The 19,950-nt window shown below is 40.9% G+C and overlaps 1 protein-coding gene across 13 annotated transcripts in view; it reads right to left on the bottom strand.

Moving 5' to 3' along the window:
* REPS2 (RALBP1 associated Eps domain containing 2) overlaps window positions 1–19,950 on the bottom strand; it is a 213,779-nt gene that overhangs the window by 142,579 nt on the left and 51,250 nt on the right. For all 13 annotated transcript variants that reach the window (XM_084790161.1, XM_084790163.1, XM_084790171.1 and 10 more), the window contains exon 2: window positions 6,921–7,044. In XM_084790161.1, the coding sequence (XP_084646287.1) occupies window positions 6,921–7,044 (124 nt within the window). The remainder of the gene's footprint in view (window positions 1–6,920; window positions 7,045–19,950) is intronic.

Genomic DNA, 19,950 nt, shown 5'->3' on the forward strand with positions numbered 1-19,950 from the left:
TCTTCAGAGCAATTCTGTAAGATAAACTAGCATTAGCAACTCCCTTTACAGCTGTGGAAACTGATGAAGAAGCTACATAATGTCCCCCAGGACCACACAACTCATCTCTGGGCAAGACACAGTGTGAACCCAAGCAAGCTGGTTCTTGCCAGCTCCCTACATTAATGTCCCCTCCTCCTGAGGCAAACCTGGTGGGTTGAATAGTTTCCCACTCAATGTCATTCTTTTATGAATTTTCAACTCAATCTGTTTGCCTGTTGATAACATAATGAAGAAAGTGTTATGAAGTCAGAGCGATTGTTCTAGCATTCAAACAGATTCAAAAGACAAAACCATTGGCCACACAGTACAACAAAGAGCCGCCTGATATATTATTTTTCAAATTCTGACAAAAACTATTCTGAAAATTAAAATGATTCCTTGACATGCTTCTAGTTCCCAGCACAAGCACATAACACAGAGAGCCACACAAATAAGAGTAATGCTGGCGATTAGGCATAATGATTTGCATCTGTAGCCATTGTCCAGGCTAATTCCCAGTGTGCCTATGCACTTCTGTCATCCCGCCACTCCAAAAACACAGCTGTGCTTCCAATGATGGATGCTGTGCTAGAGGCAGGAAACATCTTAGCAACAGCAAATGTGCTACTCCCCAGGCAAAGAAGGCCCTTGGTTCTCTAAAAGCCACGTGTTTATTTTTAGTTGCTATGTCCACATTTGATTCAAAGAGGTGGGCAATTATGATAAAACCCCGTGTGAATCAGCTGAGGACCCAAGAGACATAAATAGATAAATCAATCTGAAAACTTAAATCAAGACTCCTCTCTAAAGAAAGATGGTCACCATTTTTAATGTTTGAATGTTTCCCAAGCATGGGCAGCTCTCCAGCACTGAAGGCGGAAATGGATTTCAAAAAGAAAAAGGTTAAAGAACCTCCTGAGTCTTGGTGAGTCACACAGAAGCCAGTCCTGTGGCTCTGTTCAGAAATATCTCTTTCATCTGGGTCTGACAAATGGATCTAGAAATATAGGACAAGAGCATACAAAATGCTTTCTACTCTGGTCTGACCACAAGACTATAGGTCTACTTCAAGCATTCTTCAAGAAAAAAAATCAAGATGCTTGGTATTTATAAGTTCCTTGGTCAATGCATTTGGTCCAGAGAACAACAGAATACAAGTGTTGCATTACAAATATTAACAGCTGTGCCAGGACTCCAAGATACCCTTAAGGACACTGTCACTTCACACATTCTCCCACTTTGGCTATGGCACTTCTCCAAAATCATTTGCCAAGGAAACAAATTTTTGCCTCCAGATGGCCACCCAACAGTGAAAGACAAAATACAGCTGAATTTTTTCCTGTACTTTCTTCAGTCCTGTGATTTCAAGCAACTCTCACTTAGCAGAATGGTAACCATATATCTTATCCTTGGCAACTCATGACAGCAACAATCTCCCTGAAGCAGCTACAAACTATTAGAAAGGTAAAACTGTAAGTCTTCAGTCTGAATATTTCTTATCTTCTGTACATTGAATTTGATAGTGAAGCTTTATAGAAAATTAACCAGCAAAGCACCCACTACTATACAGTGATGTGTGCCAAGTGACCACAGAAGCTCTTTTTGTTGTAGTTGCTTAGACTCTTATCCCCCATTCTCAAGTAAATTGACACATGGAAAACAAATTAAGAGTATCAAGTGTTCTTAACAGCTGAGTCATTTCTCTAGACCCATAGACATTTTTTAAGTGATGAAGCTGGGAAGATTGTTCAGTGGGTAAGGGCGTTTTCTCTGCAAGCATAGAGACCTGAGCAAAAAAGATGGGGGAAAAAAAGAACAACTCCAGAGTCTTAGTGAATCACATAGACACCAATCCTGTGACTCTGTCCACAGAAAGTTGTGTCTTTCATCTCTGTCTGCAAAATGGAAGTAAAACATAGAACAAAAGTATATAAAATACTTTCTACCTTGGACCAAACATGAAAATATAACTGTACTTCAATATTACTTCAGAGAAAAGGCCAACAGATGCTTGGTATTTGTAAGCTTCCTGGTCCAGAGAACAACAGAATACAAGTGTTGCATTACAAATATTAACTGCTGTACCAGGACTCCTAGATTCCCTTAAGGACACTGTCACTTCACACATTCTCCCACTTTGGCTATGGCACTTCTCCAAAATTGTTTCAAATTCCCAGAACATATGGAAAAATCTGGGCATGGCTGTGTATGCCTGTAAATCCAGCACTGTTGAAGGAGAGAAGACTATCCAAATAGAGTGCTGGCTAGCCAATGTAGCTAAAAGAGCTAGCACTCTCCAGGTCAATAACAGACCCTGTCTCAAATCAATAAAGTGGGCAGCAATAAAGAATGACAGATGAAGCCAAGTGTGGTGGCACATGTCTTTTATCCCAGCACTCGGGAAGCAGAAGCAGGTGGATCTCTATGAGTTTGAGGCCAGCCTGGTCTACAAAGCAAGTCCAGGACAGCCAAGGCTACACAAACTTTGTCACAAAAAACAAACAAACAAACAAAAAAAGAATGACAGATGACATGGACCTCCACTTGCATGTGTATAGGTGTACACACACAGACATGTACATGCAACAAACATACACACAAACATATAGAGAGGGAAGGAGGGAGACCACAAAAAAGAAAAAAATCAAAGTGAAATAAGTTGGTCACAAAAAAAAAAAAAAACAACTACTCTATGATACCAAGTAGTAAAATACATACAAGGAGAAAGCTGCACAGTGAATTGCCAGAAATAAAGAATGAGGGGGAAATGGGGGGGTAGTTGTTTGAACAGACTTTGTATTTTATAAGGTGAGGGGGAAACTTCTAGAAACTGCATGTACAACAAAATGGATAGGCTTAACTACTAAATTTCACACATAAAATGTTTGTGTGAATAAATCAATGAAATATTTTATATTTGTTTTTAGTGAATGCTCTTCAAACTCAAAAATATATTTTACTCTCATTGCATACTTCAGTGCTTGTGACATCTTAAGTGTTAGACAGACAAGGCTATTGGTCACCATACTGGATAAGCTACAAGGAAATATGGGCCACTATGGTCAACAAGTGAGTGAGTTTTCCTTAAATAATATAAAAGACATTTTGTATGTAGTTACAGTTTATACATATCATTAAAATACACCACTTGAAGAGTTTTGGCTTGCATGTATGTGTGTATATGTCAGAAACAGGATGGGAAGGGAGAACTAATATATAAATTAAAATACAAATTTTTCTTTCATGTTCTTTTCCAGTCCCCTTACTCCTTTTCCCCATTGTCAGTGTTTAGTTTCCTGGTAAGCCCCAAAGATTTTACTAAATAAAAGAATCAAAGGTGGGCCAGCAAGATGGCTCAGTGTGTAGTGTCATCAATCCTGACAACCTGAGTTTTATCCCTGGGACCCTTGTGGTAGAAGGAAAGAACCAACTCCTCAAAGTTGTCCTCTGCATCTACACACATACTATGGCATGTATGCACAGACACACACACACACACACACACACACACACACACACACACACACACACACACATATATACACACGCATACACACACACACGCATACCCCTAAAATGTGTTTTTTTTTTAAATCAAAGATTCTATCAAAAAATCCTACAACAAGCATAAATAAGTGAAGGTGAAAAGTATTGCTCATCAGGTTGGAGATGACCTTGAGGAGGGAGGGAGGAACAAAAGAGCAGAGGCCATAGGTATCTGTGGAGAGTGGAATGCCTAGAAAACACAATTGATCAGCCATACAGTAGGGGATCACTATGCATAGGGGAATTTGTCGAGAGCAGCTCTAGATTCCCATAGGAAGGCTGAGAAGGGAAGAAGGGATGAAGGGATGAAGGAAGTTGCTAAAAGAGTCCCTGAATCTTAAAAAGGAAAAGAATTGAGATGAGTATTAGTCAAAAGGGCTGAACTAACTTCAGCTTAATGGGAAATCCCAACACAGTATTTAGTATTCGAATGTCCATCTCTGCTTAGGGAAGGAGTTACACGCTCACCAGGCTCACTTGGCTACATCCTTACCTTCTGGGATTCTCATTCCACCCCCAACCATCCCATCCCACCCACTCTAAGGAGTTGTCTTTTCTACAAAGCACCGAACTGTTTGTCCCACTCAAAAGATTTCTCTTCTACCCTTCAAAGATAAAGTTTGCCAAATAAGCAGAGCACAGAGACTACCCCTCCCCCAGCCCTCTCAGTTCAACCAGAGAATCCTTGTTTCTGTTTTTCTTGGATAAGATAATTCTTGTTTGAAGAGGGGAAAAAATCCAGTGAAACAAGAGTCACTGCACCAAATGCTTTCCACCTCACTCAAGATCTAAAGACTAGGGAGGAGGCAAGATTAGAAACCCCACTGTGCCTAAAAAGGCTTGAGTCTCATCTTTCAGGCGACTTTCTCAGAGTCGGCACTTCCTTGCATATTAGACTGGAAAGTTCTTTGTTGTGGGAGAAGGGGCCCTGTTCCATACAGTGCAGGACATTTAGTACCATGTCTGGCCTCTACCCACTAGATGCCTGTAGCTGCCTCTCCATCATTATGATAAACAGAAAAAAAATGTTGGCACACACTGGCTAACAGCTCCTGAAGGTACAAAGTCTCCTGGGTTGAGAATGGCCATTTTCCATCGAGGAATCTCAGGAGGAAAATGGCTTGCCTAAGGATCCTTGCAGTGGTAGGTCTCAAATTATAACATGGCTCGGAAATTTTGTGATTTCACAGAACAGTAGAAATCTCTACTACCTCACCAAGGACTGCTATAAAGTTGCCACATTTTTTACTTTGCCAAGAATTTTAAACCAGGTGCCATTTGGGAGACTGAAGCAGTTAGATAGTCAGAGTCATGAGTTCAAAGCCAGTCTGGGCTACAGAGTGAGAACCAGCCTCAAAAACAACAATGAAGTATTTCATCCCAAGTCATAACTCATTAAAAGTTTGCTAAAAGGACACCTAACAATAGGGGAGAAACTCTTAGAATTAAGCACATTCATATATATTCATCTTTCCTACTAGCTGTCTTTCCTTCTACTGCAAAGCGTGCCAAACTACCTACAGAGCATGAGCCATTTTGGAGAAACACAGTCCTGAAGACAACAGGAATGACTCCATTCAGAGATCCCAAGGGGACTATAGAAAAGAAAGCAAGGGGTCTGCTACCTGAATGAGAGCGGGAAAGTAGCTTTATTTCTCCTACCCTAACAGAAGTTAAATCCCTTCTTTCCATGAAGCATGGAGGCAGCCAACCCTTATGGCATCATTATAGTACTTGCAACTTTCCGGGTTTTTTTTTTTTTAATGTCATTACAGTTGTAAACAGCCTGATGTATTGTACATGCTCATTACTGCTCTGCAGGTATGACAGCTGTTTCAACCACTGTGGGATATTTTATTTAATAAAGAAGTATGCATATTGCTATAGATATGCTAATTTGTTTCCTTTATAATTCTATTCCTTTGTACACATTTGAAACAATGTTCTGGACTGGAATGGGGCTCAGTAGAAAAGCATATGCTTAGTATGCCCAAGGCCCTGGGTTTGATTCCAGGGCCCTAAATTAAAATTAATAAATAAGCCCAAGAAGGATTCAATTTGACAAAATGGTTTGTGGTACTCACAAAAAGATTAAGAATCCTACCCTGAATCCTGTCTGACCCCCCTCACACATACTCAAGTTCAGACTCCAGAAAGGAGAGACAACAGGAATTCTCTGTGTTCCATAAGTTGTACTCCCACTCACCTGGCAAACTGTTCAGTTATCAATTTAACTCCAGTGCAAGCATGGTAAGGCTACGAAACCCTTATTATGAACATTAGGGAGGCATTAACCAGTAGGGCCATGTAAATACATATTTAGCACTTAAGCAACGCTGATATTAAGTGTTCCCTTAAGTGATACACCCTGTGTGCCAACCAATATCATGAAATATATATTCATAGTTATGTAAGCAAAGTTCTTGGAAATGTTTCACATGACTTTCATAAGAAGTTATTCTCAAGCCTGGTCCCATGTAAGAATCACCAACAGGGTTCTCAAAAGTCCTACTGCTCTAGATGGGCTTCAGGCTAATTAAATATGAATTTCCCATACTTTCACTTTGTGTTTAAAGCACTCCAGGTGATTCTCAAGGGAACTGAGAAGGGGTGACAAGCAGACCAGGAAGGCTTCTTTACAATTTCCTCAGGAACTTCCAGGGAATTTGAATTCTATTTGATTCAGTTTAAAGTGATTAACGTGCTTTCTCCATGTGTTGCCACATGGCTCTTGAGAACTCCAAGAAGGCAGCTAGGGATGTGGCTCAGTGGTAGAAGCCTGGGTTCCATCCTAGGATGGGAAAGAACAAAAAAGCAGAAGAGAACTCTTGAGAAGATAAATTCATCCTGCCAAAATCTTGATAACTCCAACGTCAGCAGAACAGTCAATTCAGGAACACAGATTTAAAACATGAGCAGATAGGAATGGGGAAGAGAAAAGGACAGCCAAGTCCCTGTACCTCTTTCATTATTCCATCCTAACCCCTATCAGAGCCTTAAATGATATTACTGGTACCTCATGTGGAAAAGTAAATGGAATGTTATGATTTTTGCCATAGGCTGGAGAATTCCTGTCCCAACCTCATCTTGCTAAAGAACAAAATCTATCTTAACCACCAGTTAAAAGGAACTAATACCAGGTCACTCTATGAATTTTTTCATCATTTGAAAGGAAAAAAAACCAGAAACGAAAACTACTCGATGAGTTTCCTTATTTTATTTAACAGGGGGTAGAGGAAGCTGGGAGAAATGCCATAAAAGCTTACAGAACAGGCCTTAGACATACCAAAAAGAATTCACACAAAAAAGAAGCCTGTTGTGGACAATAAAACATATAAATGTGAGCTACTCACCACATTTAATACTCTCTGTCCGCACAGGAAGGCCGGACTGTGCTGCAGCAATCAATTTCAGGGCAACATAAAACTGTGTTGGACCAAAATAACCAATCCGCTTTGCACCACACAGTTCTGTGATCTGAAACAGACAAGAAGAGCAATGCTGAAAACGCCATTTCATAACAGGAAAAATGGGACACTGCTGTATAATGAAAGCTCAAGGATTTCACCATATAACTAACCAAAAAGCCCCCGGGAACCTATGTGTATGCAATGGTCGAGGATTTTTTTCCCTCTAGTTTACAGAGAGGTTTGTTATTCAAATCATTAATTTCCACCTACTCACAGTGTTTCAGAAGTGATTATTCCTCCTCTTTTGAAGACAAAAATAAAGATGACAAATGATGGCTGTTACTCTTTTTATAAAAGAGAATGGGTGACTTTTCAGGGGGTAGACTCTAATGTACAAAGTCTAGAAAGTCACCGGAGTGGAAAGAACAGATTAGTCATTACCACTACTTATGCATTATCCTGCCTTACCAAAGTTGAATGTGAATTAGTCCAAAGCTAGAGATGAAACTCAGTGGTAACACACCTACCTACCATGCACAAAGCCCTAGATTCAACCCCAGTACCACAAAAATAAAATTATCAAGCAAAGTCACTTCTGAGTAAATTATACCTCAGGCGCCCATTTCAGAGAAACAAAAAGGCACTATGCACATAAACACTACGCTGCAGTAACTGTTGGTCCCATTCTGCCCCTACAATGAGAAGATTTTCCTTCACACCTAGACTGAATTCAACTATTTCTCCTCTACAGATCCTTCCCAAACTCTTGGGCATAAGAGTTAATTTTTCCAGTGCATTCTGAAAGCACTCTATTCAAATGTCGGAAAATGCCCATCTCATGATACAGTTTTGGACGTATTTCAAAAAAAGAAAGGGAGAAAAGGCGGGGCATGTGGGGGACTCTGGTATAGCTGAGAGTTAATAATCGTTCAGGTTAGGTTCATGGTGGTTCATTTCCCCAGATTCAAATTCCTATACTGTGCATTCTACTCTAGTTCTCTGTTGCACTCTGCCCCCCATCAGCATGCATTCTCTTCAAGGCCAGGGCAACTTTCTTTTACCTCCTCACAAAAAAATAGCGACCCAAGACGCAATCAAGTCTCAATCAAGTAAATGAAACTTAGACTCAAAATAAAATTTAATTGTCCACTACTGTGAATATGTAAATTACATATCTTACGTTATAGATGAGGCTGTACATGGAAAACATGGCCAACAGCACCTGTGCATCAAGATAGTTGTCTTATGGGATAACTCCTAATACAATGACATTATAGTCCTTTGCAGGTGAACAAATGAACTATATTTACTAAAGTAAACAATTACATTTCAGAAAGTGTGAATTTGGGAGGTCACCAAGATGTTTCAGCAGGCAGGGGTGCCTGACCACCTCAGTTTTATCACCAGGACCTACATGAAGAAAGGAGAGCGCCAACCCCTGCAGGCTGTTCTCTGATGGCCACACTTGTACACTATAGCTCATGCGTCCATGGCGCATGCATCCACACATGAAGTAAATAAACATAATGTAACCAAAAAAACTTTTTTAAAGGTGTAAGTTTACTTTGAGGCCAATCTGGTCTATAGAGCAAGTTCCAGGACAGCAAGGGCACATAGAAACCTTGTTTCAAAAAACAAACGAACAAAAGGTTGCATTTACTATCAAGCTGATTTAGAGTTATTCCTTTACCGTAACTACTATCTTAAACCAGAAAGTGTTTTACAACAGGTAACTGAAATTGCTGGTAAAACATTCATCATGGTACTTTATCTGACATCAGAAAACAAGCTCATTTACATTTGGTTCTATATTTTGATATATACTGTTAGAATCACTGCACTTTAGCCAAAATACAATAGGCATATATAAGCACAGTAAGCCCTTAGGTCATGCCTTGCTCTTTGTATACCAAACCTCCTAGAGACATGCCAAGAGCCTTCCAAAATACACAAGCTTCAAGGAACTGAAAATAATTTTAAACCTTTGGAATTTACCTATGGAGCAGAGCCTTATCACCCTGAGATTTCTCAATCCAAAAGGCAAGCTGCGTCTAGAAGGGTTTTGTTTTGTTTTGATATTTTTGTTTTGTTTTGGTTTTGTTCAAGATTCAAAGCATCTTCTGGTGAACTCTCCATGGAAAAATTATAAGGTATGAGTAGAAATAGTTTAATGATATCTAAAGAGGAAAGTGATAGCAGGGAGTGGTGGCACATGCCCTTAATCCCAGCACTCAAGAGGCAGAGGCAGGTGGATTGCTGTAAATTCAAGGCCAGCCTGGTCTACAAAAGCAAGTTCAGGACAGCCAAGGCTACAGAGAAACCCTGTCTCGAAAAACAGAAGAAAGAAGAGGAGGAGGAGGAGGTGATCTATCCAGCTACTCGATTAGCAGGAGGCATTTCATAAGCTAGCTCCTTCACCTCTCTTCTTTAGTTTACTCTAAATGTGTAACACACTCTGCTGGATCCATCTTAGATTATATACTGTGCAGATTCTCAGTACAGGATGAAAGCCTCTGGACTAGGGTTTGTTTTCTCAGGTGGAAAGCAGGAGACAGCAAAAAGGAATGGATGAAATCAACTTCCTTACAACTTACAGATGTACATTAACTAGAGGTTGGATACAAATCAGAAAAATGCACTGGCCATTTGGGAGGAATATGGAGACAGCTCCGGTAGGAGGTTGATACCACTAAAATAGCTTCCCTCCTGCCTGTTTCTGTAGGATTAAGTAACTGTGCTAAGTAACCAGTCTGTACATGCTCCAGGTTGCCTGAAATAATACTTTTTTTCCCAGATGAAAGATAATAAATTTTTGGAATAGTTCAAGGTTTGGATACACTTCTCTCCTTCAAGTATTTTTAAAGGTCTCCACAGAATGGCCTAAACTCTTTTAGTTTGTAGTAGGAGGGGCTAGAAGAACTCTCCAAGAACTCCCCCCTCTCTGCCCGCCCGCCCCCTCCCTCTCTCTCTCTCCTGCAGCTGGTGAGCTCAGGCTCTGCTCTCCGCTTACCAGGTTCAAGCCCTGCTCTAGATTGTGTGCCTTTCTCCAGCAGCCTCAGGGTTCCCACCACAGTCTATTAGGAGAACCAGGCCCATTTCAGTTCCAAATAGCTTCCCAGGCTCCTTATGGCCTTCCTGGAAAACTCAGTCCTGAGTATGACTTTTGAGGCCTTACTATCTGATCCAAATCACCCTTCCAGCCAGCCCTACCCTGAAGTAAGCTAAGGCTCTAGTCACCGCAGACACTAGTCTGTTTCTCAGTACCCATTCAGGAGTCCTCCACATAGAAGCCACATGTGTCTTTGTTTCTTTGCCTGCCAGACTTGTTCTTCAAGTTACCCAATGACTGATATTAACTCTGAACCCTTATGCAATTCCATGACACTATGTCGGACTTTCCATTGCCGTGACAAAATACCTGACACAAACCACTTAAAGGGGGAAGGGTTTATTGCAGTCAGTTTCACTGATCTCAGTCTAGTATGGACAGTGTATCAGGACAAGAGGTCTATCAGGCAGGCAGAACAGCTCACTTCCTGGCAAGAAAGAAGCAAAAGAAGGAACTACACTGTTGGTGCTGTTAATTGTTTGCATTGCACCCTGTCACAGCTCATCCTTCATCTCCCCGGTGCCCAGTACAAGTTAATGATGTGGTTTCTATCATGGCTGTTCCCTAACACTCATTTTTATGATGTTTGCTGTACACTTTTCTGCTCAATGAATGTCTACGGGGTTAGTCTTCACAGCCTGTACAAATAGAACATTCTCCCATGTGTTATAATTACTTTCACGAGTGGCTGCTAAATTATTACCTTTCGCTATATCACATCATATATCTAAGAGTTCCTACAAAAATATAAGAGATTTTGAACTGCTCTGTTCCCCGCTTATTCAGCTAGGAGAGTACTGGTTCAAACTTAACTGTTCTCCATTATTAATCCTAGGCCTGAGATTCAGAAAGCAGAGTATCTCAGTGATGCCTTGCCACTCTAGAGACCCACTTTCTTGTCCAGCATACCCTAGTGGATGTCAATTGGCACACTCAACAACAATATGGAAGAGAACTTGAAGAACACACTCAGAAGTTGTACCTCAGCCCATTTATACTTTCTAATATCACTTCAGTAAGCCACTAAAGAAAAGATGAACTTCTATAGCGTATTGCTCAATATGTATAAGCCTAAACCAAATCCGCTCGCTAAAGAGAAAGCAGACATGCAGGGCCTAGGTGTGATATCAGACAGCAGATCTTATTTATCTTTTTCTATATTTTATACATAGCAATACAATATACATTAAATGACACTATAATAGAACGCCTCCTAGTTATACACAAAGTTCCCAGGTCAAAAAGTTAAGTGAGATCCTCAAGGTCTCAAATTCAAAGACAGTATCAAACTACATGTGACGAGACTCAGAGTTCATATTCTGTTCATTATGTCAGGAGTTGGAAAACTACTGCCCATGAGTCAATACCCGCTCACTTCCTGATTCAGCACACAAGCTAAAACTGGTCTTCACAGATGACCATGTCATGGTGATTAACACTAACTTAGACCATCATTAAGGAAAATGTTACTCTTGAAACATTAATTCCATTCTTCTTACAAGTACACGTGAATGCTTTTTCTGAAGTAGTTTTGGCTGAGAAGGCAGCTTTGTTGGTAGAGTTGACATACTGCATGAAAAAGCCCTGGGTTAGATCCGTAGCACCACATAAAACCGTGTGTGGTAGCATGCCTGTAATCCCAGCATTCAGGACATGGAAGCAAAAGGATCAGAAATTCTAAGTAATCTTGGACTACACAGTGATTTCAAGGTTAGTCTTTGATATATGAGAAACTGTAGTAAAAACTAAAACCAAAATAAAAATTCCTCACATTTTGAATTTTTTCAATAAGCACTTTTTAGAAGTTTGCTTTCTCCCTTGTAATATAAGCACCTATATAATGGCTTTGATTTTTGTCACTGAGTCCAAAAATCCCAAAAATACTTACCACCTGGTCCTTTATAGAAAGGAATACCAACCCCTACATACCAACACAGTGTCTCAATCAGCTGTATTTCATATCCTTTCATATACTTTCAGTAGCCATGCAGAGAGGGGATTTTCTTAAATTAATCAGTTATACTAAGTGAACACCACTTAAAGTGTGAACATTTCCATTCATAGAAAATACATGCATTCCCCCTCTTCTTGAGCCCCCAATTTTCACTCATTCATTCATTCTTTATACATGAGCTTTAAATTTTCAGTTTTTAAGTAGGGGCTTCAATATTACTATTAACTTCTACAGAAGCCAACTAGAACAAGTAGATGTCATACTTCAAATGTGAATGAAACCTATTCAATAGGGAGGGAAATAGCTCAGTGGATAAAGTGCTTTGCTGTGCAAGCCTGAAGACTAGACTTCCTATCTTTAGCACCCTTAGAAATGGCCTGCCTATAATTCCAGTGCTCAGAGAGCAGAGACAGAGGATTCCTCTGGCCTCTACAGGCACACAGGAGCATGCACATCCACACACAGTTGAAGAAAAGTCACAAATTACAAGGGCCACTTCTCAGCTCAAAAGCTGAAAATCAGCCCAGTGGTGATGGCACACACCTTTAATCCCAGCCAGCACTCTCAAGGCAGAGGCAGGTGGAGCTCTGTGATTTTGAGGCCAGCCTGGTCTACGGAGTGAGTTCCAGGGCAGCCGGGGCTACACAGGGAGCCTTGTCTCAAAAACAAAAAGGTTTTATTTTGAGATCAAATGTTCTAATTCTCATGTCGCTGAGATATAAACAGGCCAACCAGGCTCCATTAGGAACACATTTCCAAAATAGTATGCTTTAAAGAGAGACATGGCAGGAAAGGGACTATGCTCAGAGCTTCTGCTTCTGCAGATGCAGCTGCAGAATTGCCTGTGGTACTGGAGTGGGGGAAAGGAACAGCTACCATCAGTCAGATTGCTGATGTCTATGGGTCATGGAGGCAGCAGTACATATGGCTTCTACTTGGCATGAGCTGTATGTGCGGCTTGGGGCTTGGCTTCCAGCTAGTCAGAACCCGCCCACCCCGTCTAGTTTCTCCAGCTCTCCGAATGATCCCATGACTTACCTTAAATCCTTAACCCTTTCTGGCTTGCCCTAGAGTTGATTCTGTTGTTTTCTGTAGAAGATCACCAATTAACAAGGAATGAGGAAGTACTCATGATCCTCAATTTACCTCAGGATAAACTGGGGAAATTTTTTTAAAGCATGGTGCTCAGCAATTGCAGGATGTGAAAACAAATAGTTTACAGATAAGCCATTTCTGGAAGTTGAAGCTTACCAAACTGGTTGCTAGCAGCCTCTAGAAACTAGAGCACAGGGAGAAGCCACACTTCACTGTATATTATTTTGTATCTTGTATATTTTGAACCACATTTTTAAAATTTAGTAAAGTATGAAGAGCAAGAGACACAGGCAAACATCATGTCCCCAAGAAATGTTGTGAAACACACCAGAAACACCCTCATTCCATCTGCTATTAAGTGCAATTTCAGAACAAAGTGTCCAATACAACAAAACTGCAAGGGGTCCCACTCACCAAGCACAGACTTAACTCATAAACAAAGGGACTCTTCTGTCTGACCTGTCAACACAGAGCAAAGCAACAGCTTGCCTTATAGAAGACCCTCTAGCCTTATAGAAGATGCCTCTAGAGGAGGCATCTGATGTCCTTTGGGCTCAGATCTCATCTGTTGGAACAAAGCATTCACACAAGATAGAGTCTAAGGCTGTCAACTTCCCCAAACATTCTGTGACTCAAAGTGAAATCTAAAAGGGTGGTTTCAACCTTTCTCTCTGGTACTCACTACTTCCAACTTGCACTGTGGTTCTCAGTACACCTTCTGTAAGGATGGAAGTCTCTCAAGGTTAAGTTCTACATTTTTAATTGGGGTGTGTGTGTGTGTGTGTGTGTGTGTGTGTGTGTGTGTGTGTGTATGTGTGTGTGTGTGTTTAAATCAAGATTCTGCATATGAGAGAATGCATGTCTTGTCTTTGTAAGTTTAGCTTGTGTCATTTAACATGATTGTTACTTCCATTCTACAAATGTCTTAATTTCATTCTTCTTTATGGCTAAGAAAAATGTAATTGTATATATTATCCCATTTTCCTTATTGATTTACCTGCTGATGACTAATGTACATTTGGGCTGATTACATATCTTGGCTATTGTGAATAGTACAGCACTAAATACTGACAGATTCCTTTGAGTACATACTCATGAGTTAAGTGTGGCTGAGTCATATAGCAGTTCCAATTTTAGTTCCTTTTTAATAAATTTCAGTATGTGTGTGCATATTCATGTGCCATGGCACACATGTAAAATTCAGAGGACAATCAGTTCTCTCCTTCTACCCTAAGAATCTAAGGGGTTGACCTCAGGTCATCAGGGTTAGTGGCATGTGCCTTTACCCAAGGAGCTATCTTGAAGTCCTATTTTTAGCTTTTTAAATGTTCCTATCTTTTTATTAACTCATAAACAACAGTTACTTGTCTTCTGATTTGCTGAATCAGTTAAGTCAGACAATACTCACCACAGTAATGTCTGTTAAAGTGGCTGGCTATGAAAACTCCAGCACCATACCCGTAAGAAGGGCACTCTCAACAAAAGCAACTAACTGTGCTGCTTTCAACCACCTTCTACACTTTCACACAGCCAGCTTAACCTTCTTTCTCTGCTGTTCATTCTTCTTGGGAGGGCTGTAAGACTTCATCCTCTTCTCAGCACCACCATGAAGTCTCATCAGAGAATGGAGGGTAGACTCCCTTTGAACCTTGTAGTCAGACAAAGTAAGACCATCTTCTCTCTGCTTGCCAGCAAAGAGCAGCTTTGGCTCATCAGAAGTGGCTTCCTTATCCTGGATCTTTGCCTTTATATTTTCTATAGTGCCTGAGGGTTCCCCATGAGGGTCTTGGCAGCAGTTCCACTGCAGAAAGCAGATCGGAAAGTATTTTTAGTTTTCTAAGGAACCGCCACATTGACTTCCCCATTGGTGGCACCAGTTCACACTATCTCTAGTAGTAAATAAGGGTTACTTTTTAAAAAAAATATTTATTTATTAGTATGTATACAGTGCTCTGCCTGCATGTACACCCACAGACCAGGAAATGGTATCATCACATTTATAGATGGCTTTGAGCCACCATGTGGTTGCTGGGAATTGAACAAGACTTCTGGAAGAGCAGCCAGTGCTCTTAACCTCTGAACCATCTCTCCAGCCCCCAAGGGTTATGCTTTACCATATCCTTTCTAGCATTTATTACCATTACTTTCTTAATAACCTATTTTGACTGCTGTCAGATGAAATTTCAGTGTGCTTTGTTTGTTGTTTGTTGTTTGGTTTGGTTTAGTTTTGGGGTTTTTGGTTGGTTGGTTGGTTGGTTGGTTGGTTGGTTGGTTGGTTTTTCAAGACAGAATTTCTCTGTATAACAGAGTCCTGTCTGTCCTAGACTTGATTTGTAGACCAGGTTGGCCTCAAACTCAAGAAGATCCACCTGCCTCTGCCTCCTGAATGCTGGGATTAAAACAATCCACTACCAACACCCAGCTGAAATGTCAATGTTTCAATTTGCACACTTTTCCAAATATTTATTATCTTCCTTTGATATCTGCCTATTCATTTGCCCATTTACTAATTCAATGATTTGGTTAGTTTGATGTTTAATTTTTGGAAGTGCTTATAGATTTAAGAAATTAATCCCCTGTCAGACATATAGCTGGAAAAGGTTGTTCTCCCATCCTGTACGGTGTCTCTTCATTCTATCAAATGTTTCCTTTGGTTTGCAGAAGCTTTTTAATTTCATGTCAACTCTGGGGCTACTGACGTGCTTTTCAGGAAATCCATGCCTCAGCCTCTATCCTGAAATGTTTGCTTCCAAAGTTCCAGGTGTTTTGAGTTGGTTGGTTAGTTTCTCGTGTGTGTGTGTGTGTGTGTGTGTGTGTGTGTGTGTGTGTGTGTGTGTGTGTGTGTGTAGGGTAGGGTATTATTTCAGATGTGTGTGTTCATTGAGACAGTCTTTCTTCTTAGCCCTTGGCTGTACTGAAATTCGCTATGTAGACCTCAAACTCACAGAGATCTGTCTCTCTCTCTCTCTCTCTCTCTCTCTCTCTCTCTCTCTCTCTCTCGTGCTGGAATTAAAAGTATGTGCCACCATGCCCAGCCAGAGTTTCAGGTCTTACACACTAAGGTCTTTAAAAAATTTTGAATTGATTTACAAATAAAATTTCTAAAGTGTAAAGGACCCAGATACTGCCTGATCATAGGCTAGGGGGAAACTATAAGCTCTATTTTAAAAGAAAAAAATGTAAGAAGAAAAGTTGCATAAATGTGCAAAGGCAGTGACGGACCAACTGAAAAAGTACAAGAGCCATAGGCAAGCCAACAGGTAATGTATACCTATAATCCCAGCATTCAGGAGTTAGACACAGGAGATCAAAAGTTCAAGGTCATCCTTAGCTACACAGATGGGAAAGCTAAAAAATTACATAGTTACAAATAGTGTAGCCAAATAGAGCACAGCTCCAATCACAAGGCTCCCATGTCGGGGGTAGAAGATGGGAACCAGAAGCCTCATCCACAAGTAAGCCAGGTGGAGATGGCCTTGTTGAAAAGAAACTGACAGTCCTACCCACAGGACAACCCCACAAGCCTCAAGTCTAGTTGTGGGTTTTGATGAGACTGGGTCTTCCAGCAGATAGGTCAGTAATGGAGGGGTAATCCCATTTTGTACTCTCTATATGATTTGGAAAGCAATGTAACCAGGTGCAATCTTGAGAAAGAACCTTTTGTTTAAAACTGAGCTACCCTGGAGGATATTAAAAAGGAAAATAACAAGTCAGACCACCCAAATTTAACTTATCACAGCACTGGGGTAAGAGCTAGACCTCACAAGTGGTTAGAAGATGCAGAGTTAGAGGACCATATGTTTTTTTTTTTACTTTATTAATTTATTCTTGTTACATCTCAATGGTTATCCCATCCCTTGTATCCTCCCATTCTTCCCTCCCTCCCATTTTCCCCTTATTCCCCTCCCCTATGACTGTTCCTGAGGGGGATTACCTCCCCCTGTATATGCTCATAGGATATCAAGTCTCTTCTTGGTAACCTGCTGTCCTTCCTCTGAGTGCCACCAGGTCTCCCCCTCCAGGGGACATGGTCAAAGGTGAGGCACCAGAGTATGTGAGAAAGTCATATCCCACTCTCCACTCTACTGTGGAGAGTGTTCTGTCCATTGTCTAGATCTGGGTAGAGGACCATATGTTAACAAGCTGAAAAGTCGCTGAGGCAGAGGCAGGTGGATCTCTGTGAGTCTGGGGCCAGCCTGGTCTGGTCTACAAAGAGAGTCCAGGACAGCCAGAGCTTGTTACACAAAGAAACCTTGTCATGAAAAACAAAAACAAAACAAACAAACAAAAACAACCTGAGAAGTCCCTTGAAGGGTTGCATGAGGTTCAGCTCAGCCATGAAGTGAACAACCCTCATCCTTAGTAGCCAAGAGCAGACTTCATCAACTGACAGTAATACCCATGAGTCTGAGGTCAGCAAGTCAATCAACTTCTGGAACCAAGTATCTGCTCTTTACTGTCGTAGAACTCAAGACTCCTGAGTTGCATCCACCAACAGGTTGGTTAGTATGAAGTATTCTTGAAAGTAAGAAGACAGGCCCCCTCATCTGTACAGATCTCACTGCAGTGATTACTTTTCACAGCAAGATACTAGCTCCTTCAGGGAGGTACTCTCTAAGGAGTCTTGGAAGGAGGAAGAGAACCTGCACAGCTCACAGCCTGCAATGCTGAGCATGGGCAGCAAAGGTCCTTGTATACAAAGAAAGGATGCTACCAAAGTGAAGACAGCCATGGTGGACAGCAGACACTTATCCAATAGAGGCTTTGAGTCAAAGTCACAAGGTCTCATGTAGCCCAGGCTAGGCTTGAATTTCTGATACTACTGCTTTCAGCTCCCTCTCATGCGCTGGGATTACAGGTGTACGTTGCCATGCTTGGCTCTCTGGTAATGTTTTTATTGTGTACCTAAATATGAGGAGAATGCTGACTAATGTGATGATATCATTGATGGTGCTCATCTCTTGTGACTTCTCAGCTAGACTTTCTTTGACAAGCAAGTGGCCGTGGCTTTCCAAGCTGCCCAGATGGCTGCAATCATGTGGGTACTCATCACCAGAGGTTCAAGGGTTCCTCGGAGCTGGCACACACCTGGGAAGAAATAGGGAGCCAACCACACAAAGGTCAGCAGAGGGGCAAGTGGACCATAAAGCGAACTACCAAGTCACAAAGGGCCCTCTCCATCAATTTAGGAGAAAAGAATAGCATTAGCCACAGTAATAAATAAAACTTATCAAAGACAAACTGTTCCAGGCACTGGTCTAAATACTAGGGACTAATGAAATGAAAGGGAAAAAAATTATACATACACACAAGCAGTTTTGACCCTAGAACTGAATTAAAATGCAATTATAGCACAGATTACAAGAGAAAATTACTTTCAGGATTCTGGCCCAAGTTTCAGAACTTTGCATAGCACAGAAGTTCTGTGCAGCTGGAAGCAAAGAAATCTCAGGTGAACACAAATGAACTGCCAGAATTATATAAAGCTTCTGCTGGTTCTGGCAACTCAGACTTAACTCACAGCCAAAGGATTAGCTTTGCAGATTGTTCGTTTTCTGACATTTTTAGTGCTTTTCAAAAGTAAAAGCCAGGCTTATGATGCATGACTTTAATCATAGCACATAAGAAGTTAAGACAGGAGGACCACCATAAATTTGGAGGCCAACTTGGGCTACATAGTAAATCCCAGGCTAGCTTGAGCTTCAGAATAAGACTCTGTCTCAAAAGATAAAAATAGTCAGTTATAGTGATGCATGCTTTTAATTCCAGCACTGGAGGCAGAGGCAGGCTGAATTCTGAATTCTGGTCTACATACTGAGTTCCAGGACAGCCAGAACTACATAGTAAGACCCTATCTTTAGATAGATAGATAGATAGACAGACACACACACACACACACACACACACACACACATACATACATACATACATACATATATACATACATGCATACATGATAACATAGATAGATGATGGATGGATGGACAGATAGATTGATAGCAAAAGAAAAGGGAAATCATAGTTTTGTGTTATTTGGAATTTTCTTGAGTTGATTTCAAGACAATCTCAATTTTATGCCGAATATTTGGGGCACACATTTGTTTTTGTCTTTTTTTAAAAAAAAACTAATACCTTAATAATAAATAGGACAAACCAGGCCATTTCTAATAAGTAGACCACTAGTCTTATACAAAGATCTTTGGCATGCTGAGGAAATGAATAAATGTAAGTTCAGTCTAGATCACACAGGAATTCTACTCTTGACCCCAAATCCAAATAAACTGGAGGCTTCTCGCATGGAGCTAAACTTATTCCAGAAACACCAACCTTGGATGAGCTAAGCAATCTGACTTCAATTACTTGGCTTCTTTGTCAAGTTCCTAATGAAGACCATATCTGGTTCTTAAAATAACAAACACACCTCTCAACTTCCTGATATCCTAATACCGTCCCTGCCCCAAAGAGCCCAGTGGCATTCAAAGCCACCTACTCCACAGCACTAAATCTGGAGAAGGACCCTTCTTCCATATTCAGGATCATTCTCACCAACAGCAGGGTCTCATGACCAGCAGCACGCTCCTGTCCTCTATATCACCATGATATAGCCACGTGGATTTAAATGTAGCTTAGTGGCACAAGTGTAGTGGACGTAAACATGTTTTTGTTTTTACCCCAAATGTGGGATGTGAAACAGACTTGTGTGAGGGTGTGTGGTGTTTTTCCACTGAAAACAGACTTGTGAGAGAACAGGTGATGTTTTCTCACTGGAAGAGAAACTACCTCTTGTGGGGGCATGGTCTTTGCCAACTGAGAAA

Source organism: Acomys minous, assembly GCF_964271855.1.
Source record: "Acomys minous genome assembly, chromosome: 7".
NCBI lineage: Eukaryota > Metazoa > Chordata > Mammalia > Rodentia > Muridae > Acomys > Acomys minous.